General features: G+C 39.8%; 1 protein-coding gene and 1 long non-coding RNA gene across 3 annotated transcripts in view; one reads left to right on the forward strand and one right to left on the reverse strand.

Annotated features, from left to right (window-relative positions):
• Positions 1 to 19,274, forward strand: part of LOC110343419 — a 141,352-nt gene that overhangs the window by 47,861 nt on the left and 74,217 nt on the right. Inside the window, exon 2 of one of the 2 annotated variants that reach the window (XR_005881704.1) lies at positions 12,840 to 12,930. This is a non-coding gene — a long non-coding RNA (uncharacterized LOC110343419). The remainder of the gene's footprint in view (positions 1 to 12,839; positions 12,931 to 19,274) is intronic. The other variant, XR_002385687.2, reaches the window with a different exon arrangement.
• Positions 2,538 to 19,274, reverse strand: part of Klhl14 (kelch like family member 14) — a 112,666-nt gene continuing 95,929 nt past the window's right edge. Inside the window, 5 exon segments of the mRNA XM_013122976.3 lie at positions 2,538 to 4,753; positions 7,120 to 7,277; positions 10,106 to 10,264; positions 10,345 to 10,535; positions 17,718 to 17,796. Of these exon segments, the coding sequence (XP_012978430.1) occupies positions 4,613 to 4,753; positions 7,120 to 7,277; positions 10,106 to 10,264; positions 10,345 to 10,535; positions 17,718 to 17,796 (728 nt within the window). The 3' untranslated portion in view covers positions 2,538 to 4,612.

A 19,274-nucleotide genomic window follows, 5' to 3' on the forward strand; every position in this document is an offset into this window, starting at 1 on the left:
CCTGACCAACAGGCTGGTGTCACTCACGTGCCAGGCAGGTCTTCTTTCCTCAGTTAGACCTCTCTGGAAACACGCTCACAGACACACCTGGAAGTGTGTCTCCTAGGTGATTGCAAATCTAGTCAATTTGACAACAAGCTACCACGGCCACTGATTCTGTTTGCTGTATACCAGCATATGCTGCTACAGCAACACTAAGTGAGCTAAATATCAATGAAGAAAACTCATCCGGTATTCAGTACCTCTTTGTTGTACTGTTCAGATCTCTGCTCTATAGCCATGGCTACACAGGCCATGCTGTCGAGTTGAGGGTTTTCTCACAACTTACTTTTACCCTCTTCTCATTTTAGTTTCCACCAAAGTTTAGAGATTTAATGGCTGGTGTTCCTATGCTGTGCCAGTCTCATTTTATCTGTGTTTGGTTTTTAAATACCGACATCCCTGACTTTGTTTTGAGATAGTGTGAAGGCAAGATGTGTTCAGAAAACAAACAAACTATGCTTCAAATTTTGACATTTGACCATTTTTTTCAGATTAGTGATGCGTGGTATTATTATTTTTTTTTTAATGATGCTGGGCACTTGTAGTGAGAGCCACAGCACTCATTGCCATGAAGGTGATTTTCTACAGTGGATTGCATTCAGTAAAGTAAATGAGACACACTTTCATATTACAGCATTTTCAACCTACAGTCTTTGCCAGGACATGACCACACCCAATCAGCGGAGAAGCACCTATATTTTGATATAAAGAACCAAGTTTAATTGGAAGTATGACATCCCTAACACCCTCTTGTATGTCAATAGTAAATACGTAATATTCACCATGCTGACGAGGGCCAGACATCCGGGGAAAGATCAGCTTGAAGAGAACAAACCCAGACTTTAAGGCAACAGACAGCTCTCCCTGTGCCTATTCCCCTAGCTTTTATCCGTTAGGAGGCACATTCTTGGGAAGAATGTATTTTTTTCCTTCAGAATATTTCCTCTTCTAACCTCAGAATCAGAGTTAAATGATGTAGCCTACATGTGAACTCAAACTCTCAGTGGTTCCTTGAGACTAGGAAAAAGAGAAGCATGTCCTCAATTGCTCCTAAAGGTTGGCCGCAGGGTATTTGGAAGAAGCCCTGCTTTTCTGTTTGGCTTACAAGATGCCAGTGGAGACTGCATGTGAGAGGGCTTGTTGTTTCAAGTGTATAGGAGAGGAGATGCAGTGGAAGGAAAAAGAGGTCCACTGCTCTTGCTTTCAGGGATACTGTGGGAGGTGGTCAGTCCCTTGTAAAGTTCATCTTTTGAACAATGCTCTAGGGAATGTCAGAGCCACTCCCAGCTTGCAGGCTTCAGAACTAGCTCCTGACTTTACAGTTCTTTTCTGGGAGGGTGGCTGTACTGGTTGGGTTTTGTCAACTTGACATAAACCCAGCAGGGAAGAGGGCATCATATATATATATATATATATATATATATATATATATATATATATTGTTTTTATTTAAATTTAAATTAGAAACAAGGTTGCTTCACATATCAATTCCAGGTCCCTCTCCCTTTCCCTCCCCTCCTCCCATGCCTTCCTACCAACCCCCCCCAATATCCCCTCATTTCCCCAGGGAGGGTGAGGCCTCCATGGGGGTGTCCATAGTCTGTCATTTCATCCAGGGCAGGGCCTAGACCCTCCCCCCAAGAGTCCAGGGTGAGAGTGCCTCTCTCATTGTTGGATGAGAGCCCAAAGTCCATTTGTATACACGGGATGAATACTGATCTACTCCCCAAGGCTCAATATATTACCTAGGCCGGAAGAGGGCATCTTAATTGGAAAATGCCTCCATAAGCAGGTCTGTAGGGCATTTTCTTGATTAATGATTGATGTGGGAGGGCCCAGTCCACTATGGGTAGAACGCCCCTGATAGGGTTTTTCTAGGGTATACAAAGAAGCAAACTGAACAAGCCTTGAGGAACAAGCCAGTAAATAGTCTCAGTTCCTGCCTCCAGGTTCCTACCTTAATTTCTTGCCCTGACTCCCCTGGGTGACAGGCTATGAAGTGGAAGAGTAAGCCAAATAAACACTATTCTTCCCAAGCTGGTTTTGGTCAGTGTTTTATCATTCCAATAGAAAGCACACTAGGACTGTGGTCCAGTCGCTTCTTTTAGGTCTGGTTTCCTTCTTTCTGTCTCACCCACAGACCCTCTAATTACCATGCACAGCATCTTTGTCAGACTTGCTTTAAAGGGAAATCAACTTTATCACTTTGCATTTATATAATTGATTTAATGAAATGTGGGCTCCCGTTACTCTTAAGGAAGCATGCGACTGTTTTAATACATATCTATATGCACTATTGGTTACTAAGGTGTTTATAAGAATGCCCATATACATTTAGTTATTCAGGCTTGGATAAATTCTGTCTTACTGTAACGTACTTGTGACCTGCAAAGCGTATCTGTAGAATAAAAATATTTAGGCATTTATATATTATAAACCTTGAAACAATCCAATTTACACATGTGATATATAAGGACGTGTAGGAGAGACAAAAATTAGTACATAAAGTTTTTATTTAAACTTTTCCCCTTCCAAGCAAGCTTCATTTACATTCTAGCACTGTACAAAATTTACATTTTCTGTGACTTTTTTTCCCTTTTCACTTTCTAGAAGTTTGTATTTCTCTGAAATACAGAAAGTTTTACTTAGAGTTCTCATAAATGCTTTTATTTAATTTGCCTAGTGATTAAAAAATAAAGTGAAGAACAAATCTAAGGACAGCTGAAATCCTTGTATAAACAGCGACTTTCGGGAGAAACGGTGATGACTGAGAGTACGGTTTCTGAAACAGCACGTGATCTTCTGGACACCAGTGGGCGTTTGCCACATTCTTACTGTCTTTCTTTATATATCCGTATGTTTTCAAGAGGAAAAAAATGAAAGTTAATCGCACTGGCTATGTATATATATATATATTCATATATATATATGTATTTTTTTACAACGGATCCTTTGGATCTGAACATACAAATAAATACAAAAACAACAAAGATTGCACTTTCCTGTAGAAACATTGTTGGATTCTGGTCTGCCCAGCCATCTTGAGGTGCTCATGAAAGCTCACCTTGAAGGCATTCGTTCTCTTCTGTGGCTTCCTTTACTTGGCATTTTGAGTATCACATTTGTTGAAGGGTTCAACACTTTTTGTGATTAAAAATATATTCAGGCACTTGTAAGTGCCAGTTGTTGGTCAAACTTAGATGAGTTTGAAAGTCAAATTCATGTTCCTGTTTGTTTTGCTTTTCTGATTGGCCACAAAGAGACCATGTCATGCTCTCCTGATCTTTTTGAGTCCCGAAAGACAAGTTCCAGTCCAGGCATCTCTGGTGATGAGTGCAGGAATAATGAGAATGGAGTGTCTAAAGCCAGCTAAAGGCAAGGAAGTGTACTGTGAGGTCCTATGAGTTAGGAAGTTTTTAAATAATTATTTTAAAATATTTATTTTTATTTATTTTACATGTACAGGTGTTTTGTCTATAAGTATGTAAGTGTACTGCATGCGTACCCGGTGCGATGGAGGCCCTGGAACTGGAGTTACAAGACGGTTGTGAGCCACCAAGTGGGTTCTGAGAACCAAACCCAGGTCCTCTGCCTGAGAAGCTAGTGCTCTAAACTTCTGAGCCATCTCTTGAGCTATAAGCCATGTGGGGGAAGAACCAGAAAGATAACTGAGGTTGTAATCAATGGAAAATTTTCCTTGTGTTCCTGAATTCCTGAAAGTGATTTGTCAACTTTTATTGTGGATTAAATTTGGGACAAACTGTTATCCCACAGAATTTCTGAAATATTCTGTGATGGAGTTCGTAGGTTCTATTTTTTGAGGCAAATTGGCCTGATGTTCACTACATAGAATGTTGTAAGAAAGGAAGGAGGCACACTTCTGGGAGCTGGAGAGTGACAGACTGTGATAGATTTTCAAGGAGAACCAAAGACACAACATTAGGACCGTGGCGGAGAACAATTGCTAAAGAGCTAACAACTTACTTTCCCCTGTCTCCCTGGGAGCTGTAAGGAACACAAACTGATTGTATAGAAACAAAGACGCCCATCTTCCGTCTTCTGTGGGTTTGGTTGCTGTGTTAGCTGTGGAGTTGGTGGAGAAGCCAAGCATTACACATACAGACTCAAATGGCGATTTCTGTAAGGGTAAGCATTCTGGTGGGTCAGATTTGGAATCATTCCTGTACAAAACATCCTCCAAATGTCAATGTCTATCACATGCAGTTAGGACACAATGCACAATAGGGACCTCAAGTCTCTGGGGCCAGTTTTCTGTGGTTTATCTTCTCTCTTTGAAAGTTCAGCTCCACATGAGTTTGTGTAAAGGTGGAACAAATTAAAAACCAGTTTGATACGGAAGAGTCTGTCACCACAGCAAGTTGAGTGTGACCTGAGCTCCAGACGACAGTCTCTGGTCAAGAACAGGTCTCTCTCTTCTGTAGTTACTTGTAAGTCAGAACGCAAAGGTGGCTTTTGGCAGTTGTACCATTGGAATGCATGGTTCATGAAGGACAGCAGTGTCCCCTGCCACTGCATCCTAGATGTGGCGCTGTGCCAGGGTTTCCTGCTGTTATTTGTTGTAGGGTACACAGGCCGGTAGGATGACCGTCGCACAGGCTGGGCCTGCCAGGGGTTCAGCCACATCGCCTTCGAGTTCAGTCCAAGTTCCCTTTTCTGGACAATAGCAGATTGTAGACGACTTGTAGGCACCCTGGAATGGCAGAGCAGGGAGTGTTTAGAGCAGGGAGGCACTCAGAGCTGCAATGGCCATGTCTCTCTTCACAGCGTCACTGGGAAGACCGACTCTGCTCAGCTTAAAACATTTCAAATGAGCTCAAGGGTTTTTTTTTTAAACCGTTGTGTTCCAAGCAAATATTTGAAACTGATGTTTCAAAATCTTGTAAGTGTGTGTGCGTGTGTGTGTTCAGGAGTGTGTGTGTGTGTGTGTGCAAGTGAGCATGCTTGCACACACATACACACCTGCTTGTGGAGAACAGAGACAAACTCTAGAGTTACTTCACTCCAGTGTGTACATTTTCTTTTTAAGCAGGGTCTCTCCGGGGCTTGGAGCTTGCCAAGCAGGCTACTGTCTGACTCCTCTACCTTCCCAATTCTTAAGCTAAAATCACAAGCCATCACATCTAGAGTTTTTGTTTTTATGAGGGTCCTGGAGATTAAACTGTGGTCCTCATGCAGGCAAAAATGGGACTTTACTGATCAAGCTGCCTTTCTAGCCCTCGTGGGGACATTTTGATAGCTAGTGACCAAACTCAAATAAATACCTAGAACATCTTTAATAGTCAATGATCACTTTTGAACTGGCTGGAAAATGGGAGTTTAAAGTAAAAAAAGACACGATTATTGTTTAAATGGTTGAAGTAAAGTGGATGTTAGATTCTGGCTTCCTTTCTTTGTTTTTATTTTGAGTTTTTACTGTGGAGAATGGGAGCCAAGCTATTGAGGCATTTTAGTGTAGACTGAAAACATATCCACATATTGATTTATTTATTTTCGAGAGGCCACACAACAACTTCACAATGGCTTTAATTTTGGTGCCTTTGTCAGCTTTAAGGCTCATGCTTGAGTAAAAATTTCCTTCCCATATTAAATCATAGGAAACAAATAAAAACCTCAACAAAACCCACAGAATTTTCTGAATGTGTATTCTTGGTGTGTGCCTGAATGCCGCTCTACTCTTAATGCGAACAATTTGCTCCTTATATTAGGCACATGTGTGAAAAATCTAGGTTTCTATGTCAACTTACATTTGTCTTTATATAATTAACCTTTTAAAGTTCCTAAAAACGTTGTATTGTAAGCTGGTTGAATACAAAATAAACAAAACTAATGTTACTAAAACTCCAAGTTGATCTTTTAAAATTACCATGGATAAATTAAGCAATATAAAAGCAATCATCATTGTGAGAACAATGAAATTGACCCTAGGCCTGAGGTCTCTCTTCATTTGATATAATCTAAACACCTAGTCTCCTTTCCAAAACATTGAGGTTTCTCTTTTCTTTTTTTACGAAAAATAGCATAAACACAAAAATATGAACGAATAATAAAGAGCTTGAACCTAACCAACTCCTGACTAATCCAATCAGCTTCAGACTTCCAGTCTGGAGAACTATTTTAAATCACAACACAAGGAGGTTATTAGCCATCCCACAATGTGGGCTATTCTGGGTGACAGATGAGGTTATTTTGTCAACAAGTCAGGGAACACAAAGTGGGGTGGACGAAATGTTCTAGACTGAGAGGAGCCCATGGGACACAATAACCACATATGTGTGTGAGACTTAGTGAATCTTGATGTGAGTGTTTTGATTTGGAAAATATTAATGCTTTGTAAGGCAATAGGAAACATTTGAGTTTGGATTGGGCATAAGGCTACTATTATATTTTGGGGGTGTGATAAATGATAGTATGTATATTTACATAAGAGAATAATGTTTTAAAAAGATAAGGATTGAGACTTTTACAGTGAAAGAGGACATTTGGGATTTGCTTCAATTTTTTTTTCAGTTAAACTTAAAAGGAAGGGTCTGCTGATAGATGGTGACACTGATGGTGGTGAAAGGAAGGTCTGTCAATTTTTGTTTATGTTTGGAAATTTTCATGATGGGAAGGGGAGTGAAGAGCAAATTCATGCCCTAAAGAGAATTCACGGACGTTGAAGAGTTAATTTCTATGTCAGAAACTTTTCAGATTTTCCTATTCAGTTTCTGAAGACCATTTGGAAAATCACTTCATTTTGGTATAGGGGCAAGCTGGAGATGCAACACCTGCTGTGGGATAGTTGATGGGCTAGCAAGCGATTTCTACTGTATCCATGCCAGTTCTGTCTTCCTGATCATGGTGCTGTGCCAACTGCCCACGAACCTGATATTCTTAAAGAGTACGAGGAGGATGATAGCACATCTGGGGGAAGGGAACAGAAGCAAGCATACACAGGAGGAGAGAAACAGACAGAAGTGGTACACACAGGAGAGGGAGGAGGAAGAGGAGGAGGAGGACGAGGAGGAGGACGAGGAGGAGGACGAAGAGGAGGAGGAGAGAAATACGGACACGTACCATACTCCAGCTGTAGCCCCCCACCAGATAAATGCTGTCATCAAGCACGGCGCAGCCAGGGCCGCTTCGACCCTCCAGGATGGGGGTTTGGAGAATATTCCACTGGTCAGCTTTCGGGTCATAGCACTCCACAAGCATGACATCAAGGTGGGAGAAACCTAGGTGACAGGAAAAGGCAAGCAAGGAAGAAGAGAGTGACTCCCACAGTCCATTTAGGGCTTTGGCTTCTTTTTAAAAGCAAGGGGGACTGGAACTAAGACATAAACAGTTGTTATTTGGAAAATAAAGGTGCATACTTTCATTAGAGAAATTGGGAGACATATCAGAAACTTCTAAAAAAAAACTAAAACAAAACACAGAGAGAATCCAACAGACTTTGGGCATTTTGGATGAATTCAAATCAAGAATGCCCAAGTAGGTATCATAAGGTTGATTACACAGGGGTAGACCTTATAAAAATGATTTATTCTAATGTTTCTTTAAAAGATTTAAGACAACAATGGTCAACACAAGTAGCTTTACAGGCACCCACACCTGTTTTGTTTTTAAAAGTGACATCTGCATACTGAAGAATGGGTGTTAGAACTCAGACTTCTACTGACTAAACCATATTGCTTTTTCTATCCTCTGAAAACAGTTGCATCAACTAAAATTCATTGTTCAGGATCTTAAGTCTTTCCTGGAGTCTGACTATGTATAAGTAACTTCAATGATGAGTGGAGAATTTCTTAAGGGTCAAGTTTTGGAGTTGGGGCTCTAAGCACTGAGGGACTTCTTCCTCTCTGCTGCCTCCCTGCTCTTTTGTGTATGTGTGTGTGAATATTTATGTTTGTGTGTATGAGTGTATGTGTGAGTACATGTGTATGTGAACGAGAGTGGGTGTATATGTATGTTTGTGTGTGTGTGTGTGAATATGAATGCTTGTGTGTGAGTGAGTGTGTGTATGTGTGTATGTGAGTGAGTATGTGTGTGTATGTGCATGTTTTTTTTGTGTGTGTATGTGTGTGTAGGGTAGGGTAGAAGTTAACCTCAGATATCATTCTTCAGATGCTACTCAGATTGTCTTTTGAGACAGAATCTGGTAGGTGATCATGAGGATTCCTCTGAGGCTTTTTAATATCTGAACAAAAGCAGGGCTCCTTCAGAAGAGCCCAGAACCTACATTGTTCTTGGTGACCTTGCTATTAGCACAGCTGTGAAAAATCTTCTGCAGGGTAGAAGGAGGAGCACATGGCTGTAACCTTATCACTTGAGAAATTTGTAAGAGTTATCACAGTTTCAAGACCAGCCTGGGCTACATAGAAGAAAGAAGGGGATGTATAAATGATTTTTTGTCTACAGATATTTTCTAGCTAACAATCTATATGCATGTACTAACTAATATCCAGATTCTTCGATCATAGTTGAGAAGATAAGTTCCAAGGAACAATTTTCATTCCTGAGAAAGCAGATAGGTTCTTTCAGGCCACTAATTGCTTATACAAAATAAACCAGGTGGTATTACAATAAAGCAATATGCCCACTGCAAATTTTCTATATGTTTAAAATAAGCATCTCATAAGAATTCTGGGTTCTAAGGCATTGTTCAGGGTCATGTATACCTTCTCTGTCTATTTTCTGTGATTCTAGGCTGTGAGCCCCGGGCCTTGTGAATGCCAGGCAAACACCACCAACTGAGCTACAGCCTACTTGGGATGCATGTTGGTCCAGGCTTATGTGTGCACATTCACACTTTTTCTTATTAGACTGTTGTTACGCAACCTTTCTGTGCAAACATAATCTTGAATATAAAAGTCATTGAGACATAAAGACAATGTCTTATGAAAATGAAATGAGAAGAAATCACCCTTTATTTTGAAGCCCACAAATTAGTATAAAGCATTGAGGTGAGGGAACAGTGTGCGCTGAGGTTGAAAGGAGAAGAAGCAAAGGAACTGTGTGTAGTTGGAGAGAGAGTTCTCTTCTATTGTGGGGGCAGGGGCGGGCAGGGGACATGACCATAAGCAACAAGTACACACTAGGGCATCTTAGCTGAACATGAACTACAAATATAGATATAAAAGTTAGTTAACCTGTGTGATTTTTATTAAATTTATATGTAAATACAGATTAGAAAACCTTTTCATGCCTAACCTGCTTTTGGATTCATATACTGTAGTAAGATGAGTGAACACGTTGGCATCACTATTAATAACACAGGTGTGCCTGTTTCTGTTGCACTCAGGATCTGGCAGAGATTTTAGAGTTCAATTTAGACCAGTTCCTTAAATTTTGAGATGAAGAACCTGAGGCCCAACGTGGGGTCAGGTAAGTGTCAGTGCCATGGATCTGATTCCCACCAAATATAGTGTCATACACACCCACAAGTTTATAAAGTGCACGTAAACTGTAAAAGGTTGTAGTTATAAACATATCCAGGGAAGGAAAGCAGCCAAGAGACATCTTTTAAAAATGATTTAAATTAAAAAAATCAGTTCAATTTGAGAATCATAGATCATTTGATATTCAATACTTTAGAGAAATAATTCTAAATTTAGACACCATGTTTTTTGCTTTAAGAAAAAATCCATACATTAGCTCTGTGAACCTGTGAGTATAGTTTTTTATGATTGCAGCAAAAAACAATTTTCTGGAGGACAATTCATTACTACCACTTTGGAGATAAGGAATAATTTATTTCCCTGACTTCACTGTTACAAGAAATTGTGCCTTTTCAGATATTAATGGTCTTGTTTCTTCCCCTTAGATATCATTATTCATTTCTTTAATGTGTATGGTAACTTAAACATAATCCTATCTACAGAATTCAAACACAATAAATGATCGCTTCAGGGGTACTGTTAATTTACACACAGTAGAGTGTATGTTTCTGACATAGTTAACTATGATTATCTAACAAGAAATCCCTAAACAAGGAGCATGAGATGCAAATGTTACTGGGATAGGATCAAAACTAGACAAAACAAAACAACAAACAGGAAAACACCTTTCAAATGATTCCCTCCAATTGCATATAAGCGATCATTCATCACAGCCAAAGTGTGGATGGCACGTTTTGTGTTCATGTCTTGTTTGCGGGCCCAGACATCCATGACAGGGTCATAGCAATACAACCAGGGCACATATTCTCCATTGTGCACACCCCCTGTGAAAAACAGACACATCTGGGTCAAGTGAGTGCCTTGATCAATGAACTTTGTAAAGAAAATTGGAGGAATGGCTTGCCTGAAATATATATTTTTCCATTGTGCACCGCTCCTGCATGGGCTGCCAGAGGCTGAGGCAAAGAGGACACATAACGCCACTCGTTTGTGTCCAAGTTGTAGCACTCCACACTGGACAGGTAGCCGGTTTCATTTCTCCCGCCAATCACGTATAAATGCTTGTCCAAGCGGCATGCATAGAAACTGGCTCTTCTACAACGAAAACAACAGCTCTCAGTAAATCTGTGGAGTACCGCTTTTGCAACGCAGTAAGGGGTACTCAATCAGCCTGTGAAAGGGAGTATGCCTCTAGAGAGAGCTGCAAACCTTTGACTGCTACTGATTTGCCTTCTAAATCCAAGACAAACACGGCAATCCTATATATTACCCACCCAGTTAGCACTTGTGATGTTGAAATGTTAAAGAATGTGTCTGAGTTTTTCCTCTTCCTTTTTATACACTGCTAAAGTGTTCATTAACGTTGGGGGTGTTTGGTACTTCTAAAGATATCATAGTTCAGTGAGACAAAGTGAAAAATGAGGCAGATAATGTAACAATAATAAATTATCTTGACATTCACTTCTTTATGGTCCTTCAAGGGTCATTGTTCCCAATTTATTAGAAAACTGCATCATCAAAATTTCTCTTCAATTATCATTTTTCCCCTCCTAGTACGACTGCAAATAGAACAACTACGGTGAACTTTGTCTAGTGTTTCTATACATTTGACTTTTAACATATAACCAACTACAGGAATTTCATCCAGGGAGCTTTTGGTATTGATTCTAATAAGGTTATTGAATGATTTTAGTTCTCTGTTAAAGAGAGGCTACTGACAGTGTTTGCATGCTATACTTTCAAAGGCAAAGTGTGTGAAGTTCATTGAAAGGATAGGTGACCAATTGTGAGGTGTAGCCCATGACTTAGGATGGAGATATCGAGAAGCTCAATTTAGACTTTCAGTAGAAGAAATGGAAAGAAGTGAAATGAAAACTATATTAATAGAAGAAGATGGAAGACATAACTAGTAAGACATGAGAAGTAAAAAATATGAAAGTCTCAGTGGTCTAAACATTCAGAGCATGGATGGCCAGGCTTATGATGACCAGGATGGCATACATGTGGTCCACTACTGAATAAATATTACTGGTAAATGCCAAGGCCCTGAAGGACGTGATTTACACTGGATTAATTAATAGACTCTATAAAAATTGATGCTATGATTCTTGTGTATCATCAGTTATAATATGGACACTGTTAGAAATTTTTCTCAGGTCCTCCATATTATTTGGAGCTATTCAAGGTTGTGTGTATGGAGTATTGAAACATTTAGGGGCATGATACCTCAACAGACAATATGACTTACAAAACTAGATTGTATGGTGTGGTACACTAGGTGTGTGACCTTTGATCTGGTATAGAGCTTCTCTCAGGCTCAGATTGCTCTCCAGTAACATGGGGACAGTGAGAAAATCTTCCCATGAGGTGTGTACAGATATGTTCACGTGCCTGTATCAGTGCCCACTATTTATTTGTTTATTCTCAGAAACTGTCAGGCAATCTTTATCTGGATAAAAGTTAAATGAACTCTTCCCAATATATTCCAAGGCTCACATATCAGTGCTCAGGACCATAAATGTTTTGGATTTCAGGAATCTTTGTATTTAGAAATATTTAAATAGAGAAGATGTGGAAGGGACCCAAATCTAAACACAAAATGCATTCCGGTTTTATACGGACTTTTTACACTTATGCTTCATTCAGTCTTTAAACAAGTACTTCGATGGACAAAATATTCTTTTCCATTGTATCTGCTGAATCCAATTGGTGCAGGAGTATGGGGCCATCCACTGGAATATGGGCCATGCGCCTAAAGCATGGGACTCTTCTCCCAGCTGGCAACCACCAACAGGCTTTGAAAACCCTCCTCATCCATGCTAGAATTTTTAACTGGCTTGATCTTGTCCAGGTCTGGACAATATAACTACAGCTACTGTGAGTTTGCGTCTGCAACAGCCACCCCTTATTCACAAGATAACATTTCATAGTACTTTTCCCCACACTCTGGTTCTCACAATTCTCCCTACTACCTCTAACACTTTTGCTGAGCCTTCATGGGAGGGAAGTTGATAAAGGTACCATTTATATGGTGAGGCACTCACGGTTATTTTATTCTTAGCACTTTCACCAGTTATGAGTGTTCATACTGGTGATTTTATGCAATACTTTCAGTGTGCATGTGTTTTTACTATGAACATGTCACCTGAAGTTACATGTAAATCACATTGGATGCATTTCAGATTACAGATACTCAGTTTGGGATCCTGAAGTGACAGCCAAAGTGTCATATTTGCTCAGATGACTTATCACTATTTAAGTGTAATACTATTTGGAGATGATACTGAGTCCAACTTTTGTGATAGACTTACATTGTCCTGATAGACATTGTTGATCATTTTAGGCTAATATTTTTTTTACCATATTCTCTTTTCTACATCTCATCCATATTTTTGAAAGAAGTATAAGCTGTGGAAGATTTGGAATGTGATGAAAATCAGTAACAATGGAAGGAATTAGAAGGCGAATAGTGGAACCAAAAAAATTAAAGGTGAGTCGGATTTCATAAAGCGAAGACTGTTTTTTGTGTTCTGAAACCTTAATACTGTGTGTATGTGTGAGTGTGTGTGAATCTCACCTAAGTATAAAGTTAGGGTTTTAAAAGTTACAAAGTAAGCTTCACGGAGCTGGTCCACTGACTCCTTCCACTTGAACAAATTGATTCTAGTTGCTTTTTAATGAATATGATCGGTCAAAATTATAATTTTTTGTTTTTTTAACTTTTTTTACTTAAATTAGAAACATGCATGCTTCAAATGTCAATCCCAGCTCCCTCCCTCCACCAGCCCCACCCCCACTCTCCCACCCCCAGCCCAATCCCCACATCATTCCCCAGGGTGAGTGAGGCCCTCCTTGGGGGGGGATCTCCATAGTCTGTCATTTCATGCTCTTTTCAGTTTAAAATGTTTCATTGAAAAGAATGACATGGGCCTTAAGACATACGTCTCACATCATCATGGACACAGACAGGTCAGTGTACTTCTTCCAGATGGTTCTGAGATGGCTTTGGAGGTCTCTGAGAGGGTCGTTTACAGACTGCACTGAAGAGTCATGAGTGTGGAATGGGACTACTGATTGAAGGAGGGAATTGCAAGTCCTTCTCAGCACCGATCCAGAAGGTTAAATTAATCACCATGGGTGTTGAGATCGTGACGAAGGGGGGGGCACTCCCTTTAGCAGTCTGAACTCTACTTTTCTTGTCCCCATTCCAGTTTTCTTGTTTTGCTCTGATCTGGTTCCTTGCCTTCTGACACCAAGTCAGTCTGTCAGAACTGGTTTTTATTTCAGGCAGTGTGAACCCCCTCTGATGGTCCACCTGTATTCCCCAGCCCCAGACACACACACAGAGGATTTAGTATCTAAACTGGAAAGAATCAGCAGGTTTCACTTCTGACTCAAAAATGCTATTTGAGGGTAGAAATTCCTACAGCAATGATGGTGAATAACCCCAGACTCCCTCTTTGGTCCAACTGTGTGTTTCTGAAATGCATTATAGAACAAGGGCTTGGTGAACTGTCAACTCTGAGTGCCTTCTACATGCTCAGATTTTACCAGACTAGATTATTCCCCTCAAATCCGTAAAATAACACATTTTACTTGTGCTTTATTTTGGGGGGGTGGGGGAAGCAGCTTCAAGACTATTAAATATTCCTTAGTGGAATCACACCATTGTAAGTTCAAGTTGTTCATTTCTTCCTCCTCTCACTTCTTACTGCTGTCATTGCCAGAAGCAATATTTAGCAATGTTTATCTATCTGTCTATCACTTATATATCTATATGTCGTATGTCATTTTTCTATCACTGGTCTGTCATTTATCTATTTATATATCTACATATTGATTATCTAGCTGCATTAAATGATACTTATCCTAAAGCATAAGACTAAATTTATGGAACCTTAACTTAGTTTGAATTGTTGACTTACATTATCAAGTTAAAAACAAAAGACTTTCTAAGATGAATATTATCTTTTACAGTTTCTCCAATAGTACTTAAATTTGTGAATGTTTTCGGCATGTTAGCTTCTGGCTTTTCAATCAGTGAAACAGTGGACTTATGTTGTTTCCCAAACTGTTTTTGCCCCTTGTAGTTTAGACTAATAACTAAGGGGTAAAAATGCTTCTTTATTAGTAAAATGCCCATTTTGCTTTGAAAATAAGTTACCAAAACAATTCTCTTATTCTAAGTTTTCAGTTTTTCCTTTCTTCCTACAGAATCAAACCCGAAATCTAAGATCAAAATAGTTCATCAGCATTCATTTTTATTATTATAATTCTTATTAAATATATCCATTGACAATTTCATGCATGTGTATAATGCATTCTGGTTACTCTTACCCCATCATTCCCCATTTTCTTTCCCCAACCCCCTCCTCCCTACAACACCCTTTCCCAACTTCACATCCTTTTGTTTTATTTTGTGACCCAGTGGGTTTAACTAGGGCCCTCTATGTGAGGATGGGTTTGGAGCTGTTCATTGGAGCCTGGTGGGCTCACATGTGGGTACGCCACTGGACCTGTCATCAGCCAAACATGTTGACAAAGGGGCTGATAGGACTTTGTCCTTCCTTGCTGAACTATTGGTCATTGGAGGATTCTGAGGGAAAGTAGTCATTGACTTCCATTATGTACATTTAAAATTGTATTCCCATTTAATCTTTTACTTATAAATGCATTTCTGGAAAGCATGGAATTTATGAGCTCACCCAGGGTTGAGTAAGCCTAGAGGCTGTACGTTCAACTCCCTGCTGAACAAAGAGAGAAAGAGGGCAGCAGTAGCTTTAGCAGACCCCATTGGAAGACCGGATTAGGTAAAATAGCCTAAGAATCTATTCCTAGCTCTGTAAGGGCGATTTACCCCTGCGATGACTTACAACACATTTCTCTTATTCTCAATCAGTCTGGTGACTCCTCAGCATAAGAATGTCTCAGCCATTTGGCAGGAGAATAATAGGAACAGGTGGATGAGGAACTTCTGGTTTGATTCATGATCTACGTCTTATAAAATTAACTTAAATGTTTCAATAAGTATCTCAGATCTTGAGTTTCTCATCTGTCTTAGGTTTCTTCCTCCTGTGTTTAACCATCACTGAGAGCACCAGTGGCCACTGGTATTTTGAATGGAAGTCTGGCAATGGTAGAAGGCACGCTTCATTTGAGTGATGGACAGCTGCCTAGATCAGCTATCCCACAGGGGAGATGGTGCTAGCAGGCCAGTGGGTGAGATCTGTGGTTTCTTACTCAGCTAAGGTTGATTGTTCTAAATCTTAAAACCAAGAGAGAAAGAAAGAAAACTTCTTCTGCTGAGGACCTGACATGATATACCATAATGACTTCCAGAGAAACGCTAAACAGTCCATCCTGTCAACGGTGGCTGCCAGGCAGCACCAGACCATGGCAGGTCTTTTTGTCAGGTCAATGAGCTGCTAAAAATTGTCTAAGTAGGACCTTGCCATGATAGGCCACCCTGCCTCAGAGGAAGTCATTATAGACTATCAAGTAAACAATACACAATCTAAAAAATTACTAATTAGGTTTTGTAGCAATACTTTCCATCCTTAGGGGCTGTACAGTGAAATAATTGACCACAACATGAGTTATGCCTCCCAAGCTGAAGGCATGAAGGTTAATTATCATGGTGCATAGCCCCCAGCAAATGGGACAGTGATGATAAGAGAATGACATCTCAAACATGTGTTGTCAATTCCTTTGTAAATAAAACTTTCTAGAAGATGGTTTTGATTAAAGGGCAAAGCAGGACAGTTACAGTAACAGTCACCAGAAGCTTATACCCAAAAGAAAGGGATGGAATGTTCTGGAGAAAGACAGAAGAAGACTTGTGACTCAGGAAATTTCTTACGATGTTGATTGACTTGGCAGTATTTCTTGAGGTACAGGGGAGAGAGTAAGAGATTTTCTTAAATGAGTTCATTGTGCTTAATGTAATGTCTGGACATTCCCAGTTTGTAATGTCTCCTCAAAGAGTCTCATTTTTTATCTTATTATTTTGGAGGGTTAGTTATATATCTGCAACAGTGTCTCACGGGACAGCCAGGCTGACCTCCAAGTCATTATTCCTCTGCATCAGGCTTCTGAGTGCTGGGGTTATAAAATTGGGCTTCTGTACCCATCTAAGAGAGTTTTAATTCACTTATGTGGGGACGGGAAGATATTGAGCTTCTTAATACACTTAAATAGGTTCGTACTATCTTGCTGTAGAAATGCCCATTTTGGAATGTATGCTATTTCATGAAGATTACTTTTAACATGAAATTTATGCTGAGGATATAGTTTGATCTCACAGCAATCTACTTGAGTGATAAAACAGATACGAAGGGAGCTAATTTTCTGAACAGGAAGGAAAAAAACACAGCTGATTGCTTCTTCTCTAATTCTTGATGATGAGGAGGAAATAAGCTGTAGTTCATTGTCAGTATCTGTCAGTATCTTATTGGGCAGTTTACTTAAAAGGAGGCCAAAAGAGTTCAGTGCTTAAAATCTTACATGCACATACATTATTATATGTGTACAAAGACATGGTGTCATTACTGAATACGGTTAGGAGAAATAAAATACCTATCCATACACTACTCATGTTGTAGCTAAGAGACTAGGGCAAGACAGATATACTATGTATGAAAAAATGGAATGGCAATTTTTGTTTTGTTTTGAGGGACAGGATCTCATGTCACTCAGACTGGCCTCTAGCTTTCTGATTATCTTGCCTTCATCTCCCAAGTGCTGGGATTCCAGGCATGTGCCAGCATGGCCAGCTAGGACTATTTCTTTAAAGCTAATAGATGACCTGTTCTTGAAGAGGCACATATAAATGATTTGAGTTCTTGCAATATTAAACTTAAATACAGAATTAAATGTTAAATCTCAAGTTGTTATATTAAATCTCATATTGAATACTTTAATATTTAATATAAAAGCTTTTTCATTGACACATGAACCACTATGAGGGTGGCGTTTTATGTTTTGAGAACTCAGATACATTGCCATTGGTAATAACCATATAACTGGTGGTTAAACAGTCTGTTCTAAACGTGATCACTAAGGTCAAAGAAGATAAGCTGCATATTTTTTTCTCCCTATGTTAGGACAGATAAATGACTTACTTTTTCCTTCGGCATTGACAAGGTTAGCATTGTAACTTGGGTAAGCCAAGGCTAGTATTCTGCCTTGTGTCTTTAATGGACTCTCCTCAGTGTTCCTTATCACATAGCATTGATGCAGCGCTGCTACATGTCACCACCAAACAAAATGAACACTTACCTTTCCTGCATGGGTGGGAGTTGGATCCAACTATTAAATCGGGGATCATACCGGCTGACAAAGTTTGTACTGTGTTTTCCTGTAAAGATACATTTGAGGCATTTAAAACTTAGATCCCTTTCTTGATTTGTACACTTATCTGTTTTAAAATCTTGGTTGTCAGGTTTAACAAGTGTGAATTAAGTCAAGGGACCCTCTAGCACGGCGTGACAGGCAGGGAGGCACTTCCTCAAGCGCGTTTCCTTTTTCCTGATTCTGTGTATTGTTGTGGAATGACTCAACCCAACCAACCATACCAAAACCAACTATGTTTGCTAAGCTGTTCTTTTTGACCAGAATATTATGACATTTTTCCTGTGTATTGATACTTTTACGTTCTAAAAACAGGAAGTTGTTGCCTAAAAATTCTCCACTTTAGAGAATTCCTTGTATGATATCTCTGGTTAGTCTTTTTTTAAAATATTTTTTCCTAAAAAATACTAAAACCTATTTTCTAGAAACTTAACAACAGCAAACTTAAGAAAAATGTAGCCGGGCGGTGGTGGCTCATGCCTTTAATCCCAGCACTCGGGAGGCAGAGGCAGGTGGATCTCTGTGAGTTGGAGGCCGGGCTAGACCGACAGCCTCCAAAACAATACAGAGAAACCCTGTCTCGTAAAACCAAAAAAAAAAAAAAAAGAAAAGAAAAAAGAAAAATGTAAAGAAATATTTCCCATATACTTAAGCCCCATGCATGCCTAATTCTCCATTATTAGCATTTATTTTTACTGACCCAAGAACCCTACTGTAGTAGAGACTTTTGTCCCTCCATGGAAATAACAGCAGTCATGACAATTGGTCTTGTATCACGCTTATCACAGAAGCCCTGTGTGTGCATCATGGCTGTGACGTAAATACAAGTGCATTGGCTGGAACTGGAGCAAGCGTGACTCTTCTGAGCTGCTTAGCCAGCTTATCCCCTCTGCTGAGCTTAAAAAGCACATTAGTGCTTCCAAGGTATTAAAATGAATCTTATTTTGCATACATATTGACATCAAAGCGAGAAACGGAAGCGAAAGAGTATAGTACTCTTTGCATGTAGTGCTAGAGGTGGTGACCAACTCACACCTGGGGTCTCAGCCCTAACCACTGCCCTTGCTCATGCTTTGTAAGTAGACACTGGGTACAGATGTCACCCCAGGAATAAACAGAACGTGCACATGAGTGTGTTCACATGGCTGAGATATGGCCAAGTTTGAAATCTATTGTACAGGCTTAGCCAAATACCATCTCCTTTTGTGCAAGAGAAAATGTGTCACTAAGGATGGCTGTCTGGTTTTTAGCCTGACAGGTTAGCTGGAAGGGTCACACAACTTGTTGAATTGACAAAGACCAAGCAGGGATTGACTAGAAGCTAAGGTGAGAAGTTACGAAGTCAGCTTTGTATTTAACCCAGACAAGCCTACAGGATGTCAAAACAAGGCAACTGCTAAGCTGGCAGGGGGATATTGTTACCACGGAAATCTTGGGAGGCACTAGTTCGGAGTTAGTATTTAAACATACAGAACAGGTCTAGAC

This window comes from Mesocricetus auratus, unplaced genomic scaffold, assembly GCF_017639785.1.
Source record: "Mesocricetus auratus isolate SY011 unplaced genomic scaffold, BCM_Maur_2.0 Super-Scaffold_100015, whole genome shotgun sequence".
NCBI lineage: Eukaryota > Metazoa > Chordata > Mammalia > Rodentia > Cricetidae > Mesocricetus > Mesocricetus auratus.